This window comes from Fomitiporia mediterranea (genome assembly GCF_000271605.1).
Source record: "Fomitiporia mediterranea MF3/22 unplaced genomic scaffold FOMMEscaffold_4, whole genome shotgun sequence".
NCBI classification, from domain to species: Eukaryota; Fungi; Basidiomycota; class Agaricomycetes; order Hymenochaetales; family Hymenochaetaceae; genus Fomitiporia; species Fomitiporia mediterranea.
The window spans coordinates 1,406,378-1,425,633 of NW_006760389.1; the positions used below are offsets into that span (position 1 = coordinate 1,406,378).

At 38.6% G+C, this 19,256-nt stretch overlaps 3 protein-coding genes across 3 annotated transcripts; 1 reads left to right on the forward strand and 2 right to left on the reverse strand.

Moving 5' to 3' along the window:
- Nucleotides 1-798: 798 nt before the first annotated feature.
- Nucleotides 799-1,424, reverse strand: FOMMEDRAFT_153929 (Pkinase-domain-containing protein; the record flags this gene model as incomplete). The annotated part of the gene is made up of 3 exons (XM_007264525.1): nucleotides 799-936; nucleotides 995-1,168; nucleotides 1,230-1,424. 3 exons carry the CDS (start codon nucleotides 1,422-1,424, stop codon nucleotides 799-801), a joined length of 507 nt encoding a protein of 168 aa, XP_007264587.1.
- An 810-nt stretch (nucleotides 1,425-2,234) lies between these two features.
- On the reverse strand, nucleotides 2,235-4,252 carry FOMMEDRAFT_80022 (uncharacterized protein; the record flags this gene model as incomplete). The annotated part of the gene is made up of 3 exons (XM_007264526.1): nucleotides 2,235-2,882; nucleotides 2,942-3,600; nucleotides 3,661-4,252. 3 exons carry the CDS (start codon nucleotides 4,250-4,252, stop codon nucleotides 2,235-2,237), a joined length of 1,899 nt encoding a protein of 632 aa, XP_007264588.1.
- Nucleotides 4,253-9,161: 4,909 nt separating this feature from the next.
- Nucleotides 9,162-10,930, forward strand: FOMMEDRAFT_120027 (NAD-binding protein). The gene is made up of 6 exons (XM_007264527.1): nucleotides 9,162-9,280; nucleotides 9,333-9,757; nucleotides 9,824-9,859; nucleotides 9,911-9,984; nucleotides 10,053-10,387; nucleotides 10,478-10,930. Exons 2-6 carry the CDS (start codon nucleotides 9,441-9,443, stop codon nucleotides 10,670-10,672), a joined length of 957 nt encoding a protein of 318 aa, XP_007264589.1. The 5' UTR covers nucleotides 9,162-9,280; nucleotides 9,333-9,440; the 3' UTR covers nucleotides 10,673-10,930.
- The last annotated feature ends 8,326 nt before the right edge of the window (nucleotides 10,931-19,256 follow it).

Genomic DNA, 19,256 nt, shown 5'->3' on the forward strand with positions numbered 1-19,256 from the left:
GCAGTAAGTGATACTCATTATAGTTCTAATGTTGCCTGCATAGATTATGTTATTACTGGGCCAATGATCATAATCACTAAGATGATGATCATATAATGTCTGGGTTGTATGTAGTATGGTAGATTGTGTGTTCACAGCATATTGATTCACGTTTGGGATACTCAGACAGGTGAGTCGAGTTCTGTGTTGTATTATGCTGTGTGCATGCATGTAATGTGTAGAACTGTATAGAGCATAGATGTAGTAGAGTGTAGATAAAGTGTAGGCAGGGAGCTCAAGGCTCATAACCTGTTAAGAAAGGGGAAAGAGAGGTTATGTGAGAGGCTTAGAGGGATCACACAAAGAGGGGGGGATAGTGGACTTGGCTCACTCTCTTGCAGCTTGCTTCATTGTCTGTTGATTAGTTAGTCTATATATACTATGTAGGTATGTCTCAGATGTAGAATGTATGATGGAAGGTATTCCATCATTGTTCGTCATTGCTTGTAATGTAGTTTATATCATCTGAGACATGCTCTCGTGTAGTCTCGTCTTAACAAATACTTACATTTGAAAATCACAGAGTACAAGTTCATTGTTTGAAGGAGATTCGTGTCTTCTCTTGATGAGAAAATTTCCGGACCTACAAACATGTTATTAGAAGGACTTTATGGCGTCCCATATTGTAGATGAGGACGTACTTAATATCTCTATGCATTATAGAGATATTACTTGAATGTAAATATTGTACTGCACAAAGCGCTTGGCTTTACACGCGTTAGGCAATAATTCTTCTAATCAAAATATAGATACTCAATCTCACTGAATATAGTGTGCCACATCTCTTTCTGTAAATCTTCCAGCCTCCTGAAGGCGTTTAAAAAGGTCACCTCCTCTTGCGTACTCCAAAATGGTAACGAAAGAATGCTCATTCTCGAAGGCTCCATAGCATATAATCTTCGGGGCATCAATGAACATGTGCACGTACGCAGTTTGCGGTTTACACTTAACATACTACGTTTTTATGCCTCAGTCGAGCTAGTACACGCGCTTCGTTCTTTGTGAAGCTTTCTCTGTGTTTTATTTGTTTGTCAGTCAGCTCCTTGCCGTCACGTTCCGTCCTCTTTGAAACTACTTTCGCGGCGAACTCCAGCTTCATATCTTCTTGAATGTCATCGCGTTCTATCAGCTTTTGCACGGGGTTTATTCATCATTGACAGAAGAGAAGGAGGAAAGAGTGTCGAACGTACCCAGACAACAGCATATGCACCCTTTCCTAATTCCCGAGTTCGTTTAAAGCGACATGGCTTCCTATCATCCTTTTCATCCTTAGCCCATAACCAAATGTTGTCAAACTCGGGAGGATCCTCGTCATGCCGAAACAGAGGCTTCAGGTTTTCGAGTGGAGGTATGTCGTGCTTGGCCTGTGAACTTGTCCTTGACATAGGAAAGTACTAGTCAGTATGTGGTGGGATGTGATGGAATGCAGACTGTCATTCCAATAATATTGCAAAACATGGAGCAGGTAGCAAAGGTGGCGATACTGTATCGCTGAAAATGGTCATTTTATCATTTCATTCCTGGACGGATGTTGTTGATATATGGATGCGCAATATAAACGTGCTGGCTGATCTGTATTCGAAGAGCTGTCGGTACAGCATGACTGGACGCCACAAGGAGGGATCCTGGTAGAAACTGTTCGACTTGCGGGACCTTGTTGATCAATCTGATTTGGGTGAAGTCACGTGCTTGAATACTCAAGATAAGTACACATCAGGCATTTCACAATTTCTTGCCTTAGGAAATAACTTACATAATGTTAAATATAATTCATAATTTAATTTACCATTTTTGGTTGATAGAAATTGTAAACAACATTTAAAAATTTCTTTAGACAAAAACTATAAATTAATTTTGGCATATCTTTATTTGTGAAATCTTGAAATAAATGAGAATAATTATTTAAAACATAATTTGAAGTTTCTTTTAAAAGAAAATTATAGTGGTAGTAGTACCACCAGAGCAATGCTATTACTTGTTGCAGCATTTGCAAAATATCTCTTGTACTGATACTTGATTTGCATTGTAAGACACCATACATTGCAATAAGAACTAAAATTTCACGGACCAACCCGACCTAAAAACAGTCGCTTTTATTTTGGTCACATTATGCAATAAACACAGTAACAAATGCATCGCATACAGTACATTACAAGATGTACCAGCCCAATCCAGCGAAACTGGACAGTCAGAAATCAACTGAAGTGTTCCTCGAGCATGTGCCACACATAGTCCTCGGGCGCGCGTACCTTGTACTCAGCTTCCAGATTGACTTCTTCTCCAGGACCTAAGTCCACCAACCAGACATAATTTGCCTCCTTCACACCGCTCTTCCGCTCCCAATGCACCTTTACTGAAGACTTTCCAGGTACGGACGCGTTTGGAACGTCAACAACCGCATCAGGCGCAGCCTCGGCCAGGCCTTCGGGGAGTTTAACTACAACTTTAATTTCCTTGTTGTCCGTCGTCTCTCCAGTACTAGGGGCGGCGTCATGAACCACCAATCTCGTTACAGGGAAGCTATGTCCGTTCTGGATGATAGTACAAATTTTGTACGTCGTAATTTTCGTCTGTGCAACGTACAAAGAACCAGAAGTGGTAACAATCGGTGGCATACGAGTACACTTAATACGCAAAGCAGGATCTGGTCCGAGCGTACACATGAAAATTTCATCTGGGTTGATGTCCTTTATTTGTGTATATATGCGTATTAGAAACGGTATAGTAAATGTAAAGAGAGCAGTACGAATATTTATAGTGGTCTTTGATACTGGACTATTGTCCAAGAATACATTCACAGAGCCTGGAAGCAAGCGATACTGGCTGGTGTTCTTGACTTCGCACTGTATATACAAAACGCAGTCAGAACTCATAGTAATCAGTGGTATTGTTAAACTAGTACCTGTAGGAACGACATGGGTGTCGATCGCGGAACCGAGATATAGTTCACCTTCACATCAAAGGACAAAAGAGCAATAGCGACTCTGTGTGCCGTCAGTGCGCTAGAGACTGTGCAGTTTCCGTCAATCCGGAAAGAGCTAACCACAGAACTTTCAGTCACGATCGTCTTTGTTTCAGCCCAAGTAGCATCGTTGTGGTCACTTGCAACGGCAGCTTCTGATTCTAGAATAGCTTCATAAAATTGAGGCCCAACAGATTGCCAATCATAACCACTGGACGCCAGCGGAAGAATGCTATCAACTTCATGTCCATAAGCCGCTGCAGCCGCACGCCACCAGCGAAAGGGAACAGTATCGAGACGAGAGGGAAGGGCTGTCCGCACATTATGTTGGCAAAGTACTTTTGCTTTCCTTGCATCCACGTTCTTGCTGACAGCTAGCGTGCTTTGTCCTGGGCTGATCTTCATGACCCGCCTAGAGGGAATGGATGACCACGTTCCCGGAATTGCAGTGCTGACGGAGATTGCTGTGTCGCGCCAGTCCTCGCCAGTATTCTGCTGGATGGACGCGCAATAGTGTAGAGAGACAGTATGGGAATGCTTGCCATCCTCCGTGATAGCGCGCAAGTCATAGGACGGGGACCACGATGCATTGCTCACAACTGAACCATAACGTCAGTATGAAAAGAAAAAAAGACAGTCAAACTTTTAATATTACGTACCATAGGTAAATGTTACTTCAATTTTGCGAGCGCGCTTAGCCACGATGACGGCCGTGACGCGACCACGAGCTGCAGGTTTCTGCCGTTCCTTCTGCAACCTTCGCCTTTCTTTCTCAAGCTCTTTGTCTAAGTCTGCGATCTGCTCGTCTAATGCCTTAGCTTCTTCAAGCGACTTTGCGCCGCGCTGAACGAGGCTATCTGCGAACAAAGTTACAGTATCCGGAGTGGTGTACTCGGCTGCCATAGAGCGCCCGTATTGCGCTAGCATATCTGACGCTTTGCTGCACAGTTTCTTCTCGCCCTCTAGCATTTCGCGACGACGTTCAAGGGCCTCCAGCACGTCACCGTCCGAGCTCGGAGGTATATCACGCGCATCGATGATAGTGCATATTACATCAGAAAGCATCGCGTCTCCGAGTCCGGTGATGCGTGCAGAGTCGGTATCTATGCAAGACGAGAGACTCGTGATGGAGAGCTCGTTTTGTCCTCCTTCAAGGTCTACGGTGAAGGTGCGGACGACCTCCGCTTTGCAAGAGCTGAATACAGTGACTGCCTTAACGAGGTGCTTAGATGCGTCGATGGAGATAGTCATGATGGTGTAGTACAGAGAGTAAACAGAGTCAGATGCCCATACTAGCGATACGTGCCTATCTTATATAGCGTCGCATGTATGCATGCACATTTCATCGCCTAAGCAGAGAGAGAGAACCTGTCCCTAGAGCTAATATCTAATGTCTGTGCCATTCGCTCCTTTGTCCAGAGTGCCGGAGTGCAATTCATAGCAATAAAACACTCTGATGATGATGATGGTAGAGAACAGGTTGTAAATAAAGAATATTAGGTAAGAAAGAGAGCGCCTCTTATCTTCAGTCCTGGATCACGTTATCCATTTTGCCATGATATGCTAAAATCCTCTTTCCCACGCTCTCACATCCTCGTGTCTCCTTCTTAGTCCTTCGGGTTCTTTCAATTGTTTGAATCGCAGGAAGTTATTCGCGATGTCTATCATCGCTGCGACCATGGACCAGTTCGAGAAATTCCACTTTATAAAGTCGATTACCTTAATCTCTGACTGGCATAACTTTTAGTCAGATCAGTCAGAAAATTATTTACTCCTTAAATTGACAGCCTTTCAACGACCTCAGAAAAAGCTACAAGTCGAAGGAAAGGACTCCCAGTTCGTTCTAATCGGAGTGAATGGCTGTGGACTCATTCTCGGCGGTCCTGGTGGTGGCTGTGATCATCAGGACCAGTGCTTCATCGATCCAAAGAAGAAAAATAAAGCGCGCCATCGCTTTTCCGAGTCCATTTCCACTAGTTATTTCGATGCAGACCATCCTCTTCGACAGACGTGGTTCGAGCAAGTCGACTCCGAAACTAGTGATACTAAAAGTATCCATTCCTACAGCCTCTGATTATATATGTGCAGGACAGCTTCATTTGATGCAAACACAACTTGGGCTTTCGTAAAGGACGCCAAGAAACTAAGAGAATATCTCGGTATAGAAAAGGTGCATGTTTTCGATGGTCCCTGAGCAAGTGTTATCACTTTATGCAATACTCGGAAAAATACCTGACTTTGCACATATAGGTTTCTACATTGCCATTTCCATGAGCATACATACAAGTAGTCTCTGCCCCCCAACTTCAATAATCCTCTGTAGCCCAATGGAGAATCTTCACTTTTATGGATATGATAATTCATAATCACTCATTGGAGTACAATATTAGGTTACCTAAGTAATTTCACTCTTAGCAGACTCAACTTCTTCTGCCAAAGCAGTGTATTACACATGATTCCTGAAGCATGATAATATCTGTTTCTTAATATTTACAATATCCCTTTCTCTTATTATTATACATTATTTTAGGGACAAATTTATTACATCCAATTCAGGTGAAGAAAAAGGGCATGATTCTTGTGTTACACACAGCTAGATGCTGCTTACAAAGAAGTATGTCTACAAGCAGCAAAGGTGTGTTCCAAATGGCCTTTATAACATTCTGTATTCTGTGTATTATTAACTTAACCTATGTAACCTCTGAGGTTACACACATGACTTTAGTTAAGTATATAAAGGGCTATTTGTAGACACTTAGAGATTATCTTTGTACTTGCTCCTGTACTTAGGTTGACCTCTCTAATCCCAGGTCTTTGCCTGTTCTGTGTTCTTGAGTGAGGCTCTGGCCTTTACACTTTTTTTTGAACATTACAAAATTTGGGGATTACCTCTCATCTACTGCCTTTCACTTGTGCCACCAGATTGTCAGCCTCCCCCCCCTGGCTTCCCCCCACACGTCTACTATCTCCTACACACCTATAGTACTCTATAGTAATACTCTAGTTAATCATGAACTTCACAAATGCTATACTGAATTCCTGTTCACTCTTGAAGGCTCATAGGGAGAATATTACTACCTACTGGCCCACCTTTGATCTCCCAACAGACCCTTATCAGATTGGTCCCAGGATTCTAGGAGAATGTGTCAGGAAGATTGTATACAGTTGTGCTAGAGTTGTGCACATTGTGTCTCATTATGAGTCTTGTCAGTTGGCTACAAGTAAGATTCTGCTACTTGAATATATACTTTTACTGTACTACCCTCTCCCAGCAAACCCTTATCAGATTGGTCCCTGGATTCTAGGAGAAGGTGTTAAGAAGAGTGTGTGTGGTTGTACTAGAGTTACATGTGTTACACATTATTGTGAGTCTGGTCAGCTGTCTACAATTAAGGTTCTGCCACTCAAGAATATACTTTACTGTACTACTTCAAACAGATTATCTACAGACTTGCTCTTACTCATAACCTTTCTGCCACTCATTACAATCTTAAGCTAGTGTCTAGAAACAAGCTGTAGAAGCCCCTACTATCCTATTTCTTAAATTGTTCAAGGAGAACACTATCTTGGTACTACTACTAAGATTAGGAGCTACTGTACAATTGCTCTACTGGAACACTGTTGAGAAACAAGCTACAGAAGGACCTACTGTCCTAGTCCTGAAATTGTACAAGGAAGTACTATCTTAATACTACTACTAATATCTGGAACTGTAGTGTAATTCTCTTCAGGAGCTGCAGGTTCTACACTAACAGATAGTATCTACTTTTAGTACAATAGATGTTACAATTGAGCTGTCAACTACAGTATATTCATTGTATACTTGTTGTACCTACTACAACATGTATCTCTCTATTGTTAAGGTGTTCATCAAGACTGTCTATTCCTTACTATACTATCTCTTACTCTGTCACTGTCTAGTGTCTACTATTATTGTCTACTGTCTACTAAGAGTATAAAGTCCCTTTCCCTTCCCTTCCTGTTTCCTAGAGTATAAAGCCCCTTTTCCAGTTGTGAACCTAGTTAGGGTACCAAGCCCTTACTAGTGTCAATTCCAGTCCCAGACATATAGGGCCTCTACTAGTGTCACCTCCTGTTTCCTAGGGTATAAAGTCCCTTTTCTAGTTGTAGACCTAGTCAGAGTACTAAGCCCCTACTAGTGTTAATCCCAGTCCTAAACATTTAGGGCCTCTACTAGTATTACCTCTAGTCTCAGACCTAGCCAGAGTATTAAGCCCCTACTAGTGTTATTCCTAGTCACAGACCTAGCTAGGGATTATACTCTGCTAGTGTTATCCAGTCCTTTCCTGTCCTGTTCTATCCTGTCCTGTCCTGTCCTGTCCTGTCTTGTTCTGTCCTGTCCCCCTTATAAACAGACCCTCTGTTACTTCTACATACTCTGTTTTACCCACACACTACCTGTACTCTCATTACTCCTAGAATTAGTGTGTCAATTTCATCAACCTGGCCCTTCCACTCCTCCTAGTACTGACACATACCTGAGGATGACTGTTCACTTCTCAACCATGTGTTTTAATCATTTTTTCCTCCCCTAAGCAACAGGTGCTAGTATAACTGAAGAGTTGTTGAGTTCTCTTTATTATACACTCTAACTTTCACACTCCTTTTCACTCACACCACTAAAGAGATTAGATTACTTCTAACACCTAGCCTACTGTTAGTCAAACAAGACCTTCTCAGTTGTCTTCTCCTTATCTATAGTAATACTGTGCTCACTAGACCTGTTGAGTATCATTCATGTGTTCCTTACAGTACTGTTTAATGTCTCAACTATGTGTTTTAGTCAATGTCTCAGTTGTCTTCTCCTTATCTGTAGCAACACTGTGCTCACTAAACCTGTTAGGTATCATTCACACATTCCTGGCAGTACAGTTTCATGTCTTGACCATGTGTACTCCTTGTCCCCATCCTTGTCTCCATACATTTTCATTAATGAGTCAAAGCCTTCCTAGGCTGGTTACTATGTGTTCCTCTTTAACAGCTTGCTTCAACTTGCATCTGTCTCAGAGATACTATTTCCACCAACTCTGTCAAAAGTCCTCATCCCTATATGTTTTCATTAACAAGTCAAAGCCTTCCTAGGCTGGTGACTATGTGTTCCCTCTTACTATACTTCCCTTACCTCTTCATTAATCCTTCCCTACCTTTTAACAAGTTGAAGCCTTCTTAAACTCATAACTGTGTGTTCCTTATTGTCTGTCCTTACCCTTTTGTATTTCACCTCCCCCCCCCCTTTACTATATCCTTTCCTTTGTCTCTCCATTAATCACTTCCCTACCCCCCCCCCCTTTTATTTCTTCAGAGTAGGGAAGAGTGTAACCTCTGAGGTTACACACATGACTTTAGTTAAGTATATAAAGGGCTATTTGTAGACACTTAGAGATTATCTTTGTACTTGCTCCTGTACTTAGGTTGACCTCTCCAATCCCAGGTCTTTGCCTGTTCTGTGTTCTTGAGTGAGGCTCCAGCCTTTACAATCTATTCCTGTAGCTATAATACTATTTCCTATAATAATAGAATGAATAAATGTACACTTTGGGACATATCTTTTTTGTATATAAAGCAATGAAATTTAAAGTCTTTCTACACATCCACTCCAATGTCTGCAAACAACATTAATATGGCTTTTGTACTCATTTTAATGACAGTCTAAGCTCTGAGAAGAGTAGTAGTTGGTATAAATAAGTATACATGCTGCTGGACTCTGTGTGTGATCCATGTGGATGATGGAAGTTAACTGCTAAAAAAGAGCAGGAAAAAAGAAATTGTACACATTTTGTTTTTCATTTGCAGATGTTATAGTACATATTTCCTATAGGTATTGTAACTTGTAAGTAGCAGTAAAGGGCATTCTGACAGAAATTGTAGCAAAATGGTTTGAAAAAGCATACCTAAGTATCTTGCGCGAAAAAATAATATTGCCAACAATGGCCCAACATGCCGCAGTTTTGCCCACTGCGAATTGTCAGAGCACTTAGTTCACCAAAAGGACTGCCTGAGTTATACAGTATTTTTTGATCTTTTGATCCGCCTGTGATCCGTGATCCGTGTGAACATGATAAAAATTAAAAATACCACTGATGACGTACTTGCCACAGACTCACAGGATGCTCGCCTTTCTTTCATCAGAGACGCGATCGTCGCCTCGGTGTCTCACGTCCATTTGTCTCAGCTCTTCTATTGCATGAGGTGTTAGATGTTGGCTGCGGTCGTCACACGTGCCTATTTTATAAATTCCAGCCGAGGCCGACACGACACGTAAGTCCTAGTTTCGGTCGGTTGCTATCACACAATTCACACACTTATAAAGCATAGGCATGGGAATAGCATATGGTTCGACAACCCTAATTTAGAGTCCGTGTACCACCCTCGCACTCGCTACTACAGCTAGGCTAGATTGCAGGACTTTCCGGCGACCATGGGCCAAATGATAACGACCCTTCGTGCGGCGTACGACCAAAGCAGACCTCCAAAGACTAAGTTCACCGTAGACGATATCCCGGATCTGTCAGGAAAAGTTACGATCGTCACTGGTGGATACACAGGCATTGGTCTGGAAACAGCGAAAGCATTGCTAAGGCATAATGCAAAGGTGTATATTGCCGGGAGGAATAAAGCAAAGGCCGATGCTGCGATCTCGGAGTTGAATAAAGAAACGGGGAAAGAAGCTGTATTTCTCGAGTTGGATCTTGCGAGTTTGAAGGCTGTCAAGAAGGCTGCTGAGGAATTCATAAGGTAGCGGTCTTTTCATTTTTGAGTAACTCCATCTACCATACTTATTGACTTGACGATATCAACTAGCAAAGAGACGCAACTCAACATATTATTCAACAATGGGTGGGTGCTCTATATTCCCAGTGTATGAGACACGCTAATCCTACTTGTTAGTGGAGTAATGTATCCGCCAGTCGAACAACTTACGCCTGACGGTTACGACCTTCAATTCGGCACAAACGTTCTCGGTGCGCAAAACAAATCGCTTCATAATACTCATAAGTCCGCGTTAATTTGGTGCTTTACTCGTTTACAGGTCACTTCTATTTTACCCAACTCCTCATCCCCGTCCTGCTCGAAACCGCCAAGTCTTCACCTGATTCACACGTCCGCGTTGTCACGACGTCGTCTCTTGGACACATGATGCACGTCTCCTCCAACATCCGCTACGATACTCTACGCGACTCACCCGCACGTAAAAAACTTGGCACCATGAATCTTTACGCACAAAGTAAATTCGGGAACGTTCTAATTGCACGCGAACTTGCCAGGAGGTACGGTGATCAAGGCATCGTCTCTACATCCCTCAACCCTGGGAATATCAAGACGGAGTTGCAGAGAAACGTGAAAGGGATTCAAAAGAAGATACTTGTAAGTTTTTTTTGTTGTCTATCTTTGTTATCCTTGTTATTCGAGCACATATGAACTGCAGGATTTTAACGCACATTGCACGCTTTTTAGGACCTGGCTCTTTTCCCAGCTCCTTTTGGTGCGCTGACTCAATTGTATGCTGGAACGTCCCCAGCTGCGAAAGATATAAATGGTGCATACCTCGTTCCATGGGCACGCGTCGCAGAGTGTCGCAAAGACGCACGCGATCCGAAGACAGCGGAGGAATTGTGGCACTGGTGCGAAGAGCAGGTTAAGGATGTCTAACGCAATGTTATAGTTCGAGGAACGTACCTGTGCTGATATAGGTACTCCGACGAAACACGTCCGCGTGCGGAGAAGGCTTGGTATCTTTTGGGTTTGCCTTTTGAATATGCTGATATTTCGTTTTCACGATTTTTTTTTGGATTCCTCACATATTTTCCAATAATCATACCTTCTGATGCTCAATTTGTTTACTTGTACTATTTCAGTACAACTCTTTAAGATTCGTTCAACACTAGGAGATCCAAACACAGTTCTTCTTACTCAGAATACAAGTGATTGAATTATGTGTTCTGATATGAGATACTTTAGCCTATACAACTACATTGTTGTAAGGGAAGTATATGGAGACAATGTCTCACTCAGGTCGCGGAACGGGCAATTGACTAGTATTGAAGGAGGTACAAGAAGAGATACAGTCTTGGGAATGTCTTAGAGCTATTTATAAGATAAGTCATGTGATGAGGCTAACAGATCGCGTGTAACCTCCACAAGGTTACACTCTTCCCCACTGGGAAGAAGAGAGAAAGAGGGGAAAGGGAAGAGTAGTGTAAGAGAGTGTGAATAAATATAGGGGATAAGGAACAGGCAAGGCAGGGAAGGGATTGAAGAAGGAGGGATATATTAGAATGGAAATTGAGAATGTCTAGTAAGAGAAAAGATGTGTTGAATACAAAGATGAAGATAAGAGAGGAGAAGGCATTAGTTGAACACACTCCACAAGTGTTTTGTAGAATGGAAATTGAGGATTGAGGAGGACTATGTATGAGAGTCAGCACATAACTGTTGTTCCTATTAGTCTAATACTGTACAGTTGTCTAGTTCCTACTTAGGCAACCAAAGATTGTCTTCTGGACTGTACCCTTTCTAGCAAACAAGGTATTAGAGGCTGCATCCTTGTCTTTGTTGATCAATTATAGCTTCTACTTCCCACTCTTTGAGTCCTTCCTCTGTGAGGACAGGAGGAGGTTGTACAAGTTTATGTGTAGAGTATAATGTAGGATCATTTGTATAGTATTGTTTGAGCTGAGATGCATGGAAGGTAGAAAATTTGGTGTGAGAGTTTGGCAATTCAAGCTAGTAAGTGGAGCAGTCTGGGAAAGCCTTGAGGACACAGTACTTACTGTCCCATCTTGGCATGAATTTGGCTACACAATTGTTACCACCCTAAGTATAATCTTGATACTGATAGAAGGTAGATAGTATAACAAAGTCACTAGGAGTATAAGAGTCTTTTAGACTCCTCTTCCAGTTTGCAGTATGAGCTTGAGAAGTTTTAGCTAGGATGAGAGAGTCCTACACTTCTGTAATGTTAAGATTAAACTGCTAGATGAGAGAACAAGCTTACTTGTCCTCTAAAAGGGTAGGCTTGTTTTCTGGTAAGGGTACAAGAGGTAGGATCAGACAGGGGCATCAGCTAAGGTGAAGTTGAAAGGGGGAAAATCCTGTTGAAGCATTTTTAGTGTTTATAAGCTCAAACTGAACATAAGGTAGTGTATAGTACTAGCCCTTTTGTTGTTAGTTAATGTAGAATTAAAGTGCCTGGATGAGTGACTTGTTTGTTTGTTTCAAGATTCCATCTGTTTGTGAGTAATAAGCTGTAGACATCTTCAGTTTAACCCCTGAAATTTTATGAAGAGCCCTCCAGAACTTGGAGGTAAAGAGGTAATCCTAATCTAAGATAATGTTGAGAGGAAGACTGTTTTTACAATACTATCTGTCAAAGAAAACACAGGCAAACTCTTTAGGAGTTTGGCCCATACAGATAGGGAGTAGGCAAATGTTACTACTAAGTTGGTTGGTAATAGTTGCAATTCTGTTGAACCTGTAGTCTGGAGGCAGAGGATCTATAAAGTTAATAGTAATTGTATTACTATACTAGTCAGCCATAGTAAGAGGGTACAAAGGACTGGCAGGTTTTTGAGTGAATAATTTATATCTCTAACATGAGTCACACTACTTAATGTATGAATTTTCAAGGTCAGAACACATGTTTAGCTAGTAGAATAATGACTTTAGTGTTACATAAGTCTTGTCAATCCTAAAGTAGTCTATAGAGTTATGAGCAAGTTTGTAGAAGTGTTTACAGAGTTGATTGACATGTAGAACAACAAGCCTGTCACCCAAGAACAGTAGACCATTCTTAACTTGAACACTAAGGGATTTGAGAGGCTAAGAGAGGAGCTTAGTACAGAATGAGTCATTTTTGTAGGATGATTGGATTTGAAGAAGTAATTGTTCATCTGTAGAGATTGTAAGACAGGAGGATACTACTGTAAAGGGGGAGAAATCCTCATCTAGAAGTCTGGACAGAGTGTTAGCAGCTTTGTTTTGTTTACTAAGTATGTATTAAACATTAAAAACATATTAAGCTAGGAATTCTTACTAACATACTTGTTAGTACAAGAGATCTCTCTGGGACAGGAAACTTGTGAGTGTCTTATAATCTGTGAATACAGTGAATGTAGTTCCTAGGAGGTTGGAGCAGAACTTTTTAAGAGCTTTTATAATAGTAAGTAATTCCTTCTTATAAACTAGGTAGTTACACTCTACAGGCTTTAAGAGAGTAGAGTCATAAGTAACAGGACAAGCCAAGTCTGGTGAAGGCCTAAAGGAGAGAACTACACCTGTATAGAGATCCAAGGCATCTGTGTAGAGATAGATCTTATTGTTACTAGGATTCAGGTAATTAATGACTGTTAAGTATTATACAGACATAGTAAGAGTCTTAATAGTATTAAACACAAGTTGAAACTTTAAAGACTAGTATGAGAGATCCTTATTACATTCCTTCAATGTTAAAGGGTTCAAGACAGTAGTATGTTCTATAGTACTAGCTATTGTATAATCTTCTCAGTTTTGGTAGAGTCTGTGTGTATACCTTACTAATCTATTTAATAACCTAAGAAATCAATTGATAAACAGAACAAGGAGGTTTTCTTTAGAGAACAGAAGAGGTGTACTTCCTGAAGAGAGTCTAGAACAATAGAGATATTCTTAGTATAGGCTTTAAGATTAGCAGACTAGATAATAATGTTATTTAGATAAATATAACAGATCTTACTAATGAGACAATACAAGGCTTCAGTCATACAACACTAGTAAGTAGTAGGAGCATTTCTGTAGCCTATAAGTATGACAGTCTATTTATAGAGTCTAAGTAGTGTATTGATTGTAGTCAAGTAAATGTTATTAGGATGAACACAGGTCTGAAAGAAGGCATTTGTTATGTCAATTTTTCCCCAAATAAGACCTTTTACATAGTCAGCCAGGATATTGTCTATTTGAGGTAGTAGATAGTTATTAGGTATTGTATTACTGTTAAGCTCCTAATAATTACAAACCATATACAGAAGAGCTGAAGGGTCTGATTTAGTAATGAGGAAAGTAGGAGAGGAAATAGAACTAGAAGAGGGTCTTAATCTGCTAGTTAGAAGATGGCTTTATAGAAGGACCTTCTATACATTACAATATTTTCTAGGGTAGGAGTACTAGTAAGGCTTTATCTGAAGGTTTGAATCTTTTAATTTAAAGTAGTAGAAAACATTAAACAAGAGTATGTTTACATAGGAGAGCTCTAAACAGAAAAGTAAAGTATATTACTTACACAAGCTATTACTTAACTTAGAGAGCTGATCCTGTAAGGCAAGCTCTTAGATTTTTGTATGTACTACTGAGATAATGTTTAGAGAGGGAGAGTTGACTTGTAATACTTGTAAAGATAGAATCTAGCAGAATATAGACAGGAGCTAGTAGTTTAGAGTAGAGTAAATAGTCTGTATATAATAATAAGAGACTGTGATTCTATTTGTAAGTAAGAATAGTAGGCTTAGGATGATTAGTAAACACAGGGAGGGGGCAACTACTACTCTAATAGTACAGGATTTCCAGGTGTAATTAACAGAAGTAGGAGAGAGTTTAATGTATTTATGTAAGGTTTGTAAAGAATTAGAAGAAGAATTCAATAGAGTAAGGGAGATATGAATAGGGCTAGAGAGACAGAAATAGGGCAATCTAAGGTTGTACACAAGTACTTCATTAATAATTGCTAAAGAAGAGCTATTGTTAATAAGAGTATAAACAGACAAGGGTTTTAGTGTTGTAGGACTGTCTAGTAAACACTCTTAATAGATTTAGAGAGGGTTAATAGGTACATACTTGTCTGAGTCATTAATATAGACAGTTGAGAGTATTTCTACTCTGAGAGCAACTGCTACTATATATTCTTCTTGATTAGACAATAACAAACTTGTGATAGTGAGTAGCTCAAACTATAATAAAACACACACATAGTTAGGAAGTTGATCAAGCTAGAGATTAGTCACAATTGATACAACTAGTATAGACTTGACATAGTTCAAAGATGGTAGAGAGGGCATGTACTTTAAATGTAGACAGATTCCTTCTACTTTAGTAATAGATGTACAATTTATTCTTGAATACAGGATCTGACAGTCCTTTGTAAGATGATTAACATACATAAAACAGTATTTAAAGTATCTATTGTAATGATTGAGTGTGAATTTCTCTACAGTCAAGAGTTTCTCAATTTTCAGGCTTACTGTATTCTCTTAGGCCTGAGAAATTGTATTAGAAATCCTTAAGGGACTAGAGAAAGAGGGAGCTGACTGTGTAGCACAACTACCTTTATAACTACAGATTGTATCTGTAATAAGCTTGTAGTAGTTACATACACAGTTGTTAGTCTTACAAACAGTAGTAAGCTAGTTCTAGAAGTCAGTAATGTCTTGAATTCCAGGTTCAGAGTACACTCATTTAAGGTCAATATCTAGACAGGTACTTATAAGAAAGTAGATCTCCTAGTAAGAGAGGATGGTAGGACTTTTACTAAGAAGATAGTTTTGGCCAAGAATCTTAAAATAGAATTTGTTAACATGTTTTCTGTCCTACTTAAGATTTTTGATTTTATTGTACAGCTTAAGGTCCTAATTATACTTAAGAACAATTCCCTTAAGGTTAGTAATAAACTCTTCAAACTCTATAGCCTTAATCTAGCCAGGTTAGACTGTATACTAACTACAGACTTTAATAAGCTTAAGACTATGTATAATAAGGCAGACTTGTTTATTGTCAGGAATATTCTTGTGTGTAAAGAAGGTAGTGTATTTACAGGCATATTCACTAAGGAGCTTTAGGGTCATTTGACTGTCTGTTATAGTAGGGGCAGAGTTAGGCTTATAACTACTAATTTGGGCTAGAGGACAGAGTATGTTAGTATAAACAAGTAGCTAGTAGCTAGTAGTAGGTTAAGTGTAGGAGGTAGGTAGCAAGTAGCAGGTCTAGGTAGTAAGTAGCAGGTACAAGTAATAAGTAGTAGGTGGCAGGTTGACAGTAGGAGGAGCTAGTAAGTCTTTATAACAGTTGGCAGGCTAGACAATTGTAATGTTCAAAAAAAAGTAGAGACAATGTCTCACTCAGGTTGTAGAACAGACAATTGACTAGTATTAAAGAAGGTACAAGAAGAGATACAGTCTCAGGAATGTCTTAGAGCTATTTATAAGATAAGTCATATAATAAGGCTAATAGATTGTATGTAACCTCTACAAGGTTACAGTATACAAATGTACTAATACTCTATACACTATGTTAGAGTCTTACTAGAATGTTTTGAGACTGTAGAACAATTTAGTCAATATTTAAGAGACTTGTTACTCATTTTTTACTTCTAATTGTAGAAGATTATAGTGTCACATTCAAGAAGGGAGACTCTTTTGTACTAGATGCTCTAACTATAGTATTCTAGATTAGACTATCTAGAATTTGATCTTTCTTTTCCTAAACACTTTTAGCTAATTGTATATAGCATTTGACCAAATTGTACTTATTCACTAGAATAGTCTTAAGTATCCTTAAAGCTGTGTTGTATTTATACTTTAGAGTAGTAACATAATTATATAAAACTCATTTCTGAATTAGTAGCTACTTTATAGAGACAATGTCTCACTTAGGTCACAGAACAGGCAATTGACTAGTATTAAAGGAGGTACAAGAAGAGATACAGTCTCAGGAATGTCTTAGAGCTATCAATAAGATAAGTCATGTAATAAGGCTAACAGATTGTGTGTAACCTTTACAAGGTTACACTCTTCCCTACTAGGAAGAAGAGAGAAAGAGGGGAAAGTGAAGAGTAGTGTAAGAGAGTGTGAATAAATATAGGGGATAAGGAACAGGTAAGGTTTTAACAAGTGTAGCAGGAGTGCCTCAAATACTCTCTATAACACTTTATTTAAGTATAATGCTTGTCCAAGTTTAATATCTGTAAGTGCCCCAAATACTCTCTCTTATTAAGACATTAAGTAAGTGTCTGCCTTATATACTACATAGTAAAGTCTGATAGTCTAAGACATTCCAAGTACAGTAACTCTACATAAGGCAATTAGGGATTTCCTAATCTAGAGCACAATCTAATACTACCCTTCAAGCATTAATTAAGAACTAGGACTGTATGCCTAATAGTTTGTTTAGATGCTTGATCTGTAGGATGTGGAGAGCTTTTGTAAGGATGTCTGCTAATTGGTTCTGTGATTGAACATAGTATACATTAATGTAATTGTTTTGAATATAATATTGTACAAAGTCTTTTTGTAAATCAAGGTGTTTAGTACAAGTATTGTATGTTATTTTGTCAGACTTTACAGTATTTATTACACCTTGATTATTGTAATAAATTGTAATGGATGCTAATTCAGTCTACAGTACTTCTTCAGCAAATTGTTTGAGCCAAATGGCTTCTTGAGTAGCATATACTAGCACTTACAACTCTGCTTTAGCTACTACTTCTACTACTACTACTATGTTGTCTCAACCTGTACTTAATACAGTAGTATTCATTAGAGACAATAACAAAACAGTATTCATTAAAGACATTAATAAAACACTGATACTAGAGTCTACAATTGTAGAAGCCTCAGTATCAAGTTCTAGTAGCTTACCCATTCAATCTGCTCTATCTGCTGAATCTGACATATTCTCAGCATTCAAAGTACAAGAGAATGGTGTTATACAAGTAGACAACTTCATAAACTCATTTGACAATATGAAAGAAGTCATTAAGGAGTTCAATTACAATCCAAACATATGTATCAATACAATACATTACAATAATACTGAACTAATACATTGTATTAATATATTGGACTCTAGTACAAATGTACATACTACTCCATACTTGTTCTGTCTTACAAACGTCTGGAACTCAACCCTAATAAACATTACAATTGCAAATAAATTGTCATTCATACTTAACAAAAGTAGAGTAATAACATTTAATATAAAACTATGAGACAAAGCTGATGAGCATACTAAGGCGAATACAATTTCACTACAAAACATATACTATCATCCCAATCTGAACTTCATACTTGTTAGTAAAGTGCTATTATATAAAGTAGGATATGTTTTAATGAAAACAAACAATGAATGTATTATTTATTCTCCTGCTCATACAAAGATTGGTGAAATACATGTACAAAATAACTTGTATATGATAGTTTCTCATCATAATAAACAATCTATTAACACAATCACTATTGTTGATTTACATCAATGAATGAATCATATTAATTTTGATTACTTGTGCAAACTCATACAAGAGTATCCTGAGATTATAAGTCAAAGGATAACAGACAATAAAAATGTGTAGTGTACAGATTGTATCAAAGCAAACATACAATGTAATGAAATACCAAAAATACAAACAACACCTCTTACACAATGTTATAGAGATCATCTCCACATTGATATTTGGGGACCTGCCCTAGTACAAGCTTACAGCAAGTACAAATATCTTTTTACCATTGTAGATGATGCTACACAATGGGTAACTATACTACCTATGTAGTATAAAAGTAATGCTTTTACAGAATATGTAAAGCATACAATAAGACTCTTTATGTAGTATGGTATAAGAGTTAAAACTCTTCAAAGTGATAACAATACAGTGTTCCTAAGTAAAGACTTCACTATGTATATTGAAAGTCAAGGAACAATATGTAGATTAACAGTACATGATACACTACAGTAGAACAGAGTTGTAGAACGTATACATAAGACTATCTTTAACAGTGTACATACATGTCTGTTATCAGCAAAGTTACTTATAAAATTCTGAGTATATACAGTACAATATTAAACGTTTATTCATAACAGAACACTGAGAGTTGCTATTAATTTTGCAATACCATATTACAAACAGTATAACAAACATTATCAAATAGATAATATACAAGAATTCAGTGTATATTGTATTATACAGATTGAACAAACACATAAACTACAACCTAGAGGCTAATATGTATGATGGCTAGGTTATGATACTAACAGTAAAGGTCACTTAGTGTGCTATGATAATAAAGTTACTGTCAAACACAACATACAATTCATAGACAAACCAATGTCTAGAATTGAAGGGGAGAATAATCATAACAGTAATACATTAAACAATAATAAAACTCTCCCTAATAACAATAATAAAGATAAAGAACCTGTTATACAATACTCTACACAAGAGTAAAGACTAGCTAAACAAACTATAGGTTTAAATTACAAAGACAATATAAACCTAGTT

Coding starts and splice junctions, on each gene's coding strand:
- FOMMEDRAFT_120027 (XM_007264527.1), top strand. CDS start 9,441: ATGGGCCAAATGATAACGACCCTTCGTGCGGCGTACGACCAAAGCAGA. Junction 9,758..9,823: donor GCTGCTGAGGAATTCATAAG/GTAGCGGTCTTT, acceptor GATATCAACTAG/CAAAGAGACGCAACTCAACA. Junction 9,985..10,052: donor ATTCGGCACAAACGTTCTCG/GTGCGCAAAACA, acceptor ACTCGTTTACAG/GTCACTTCTATTTTACCCAA.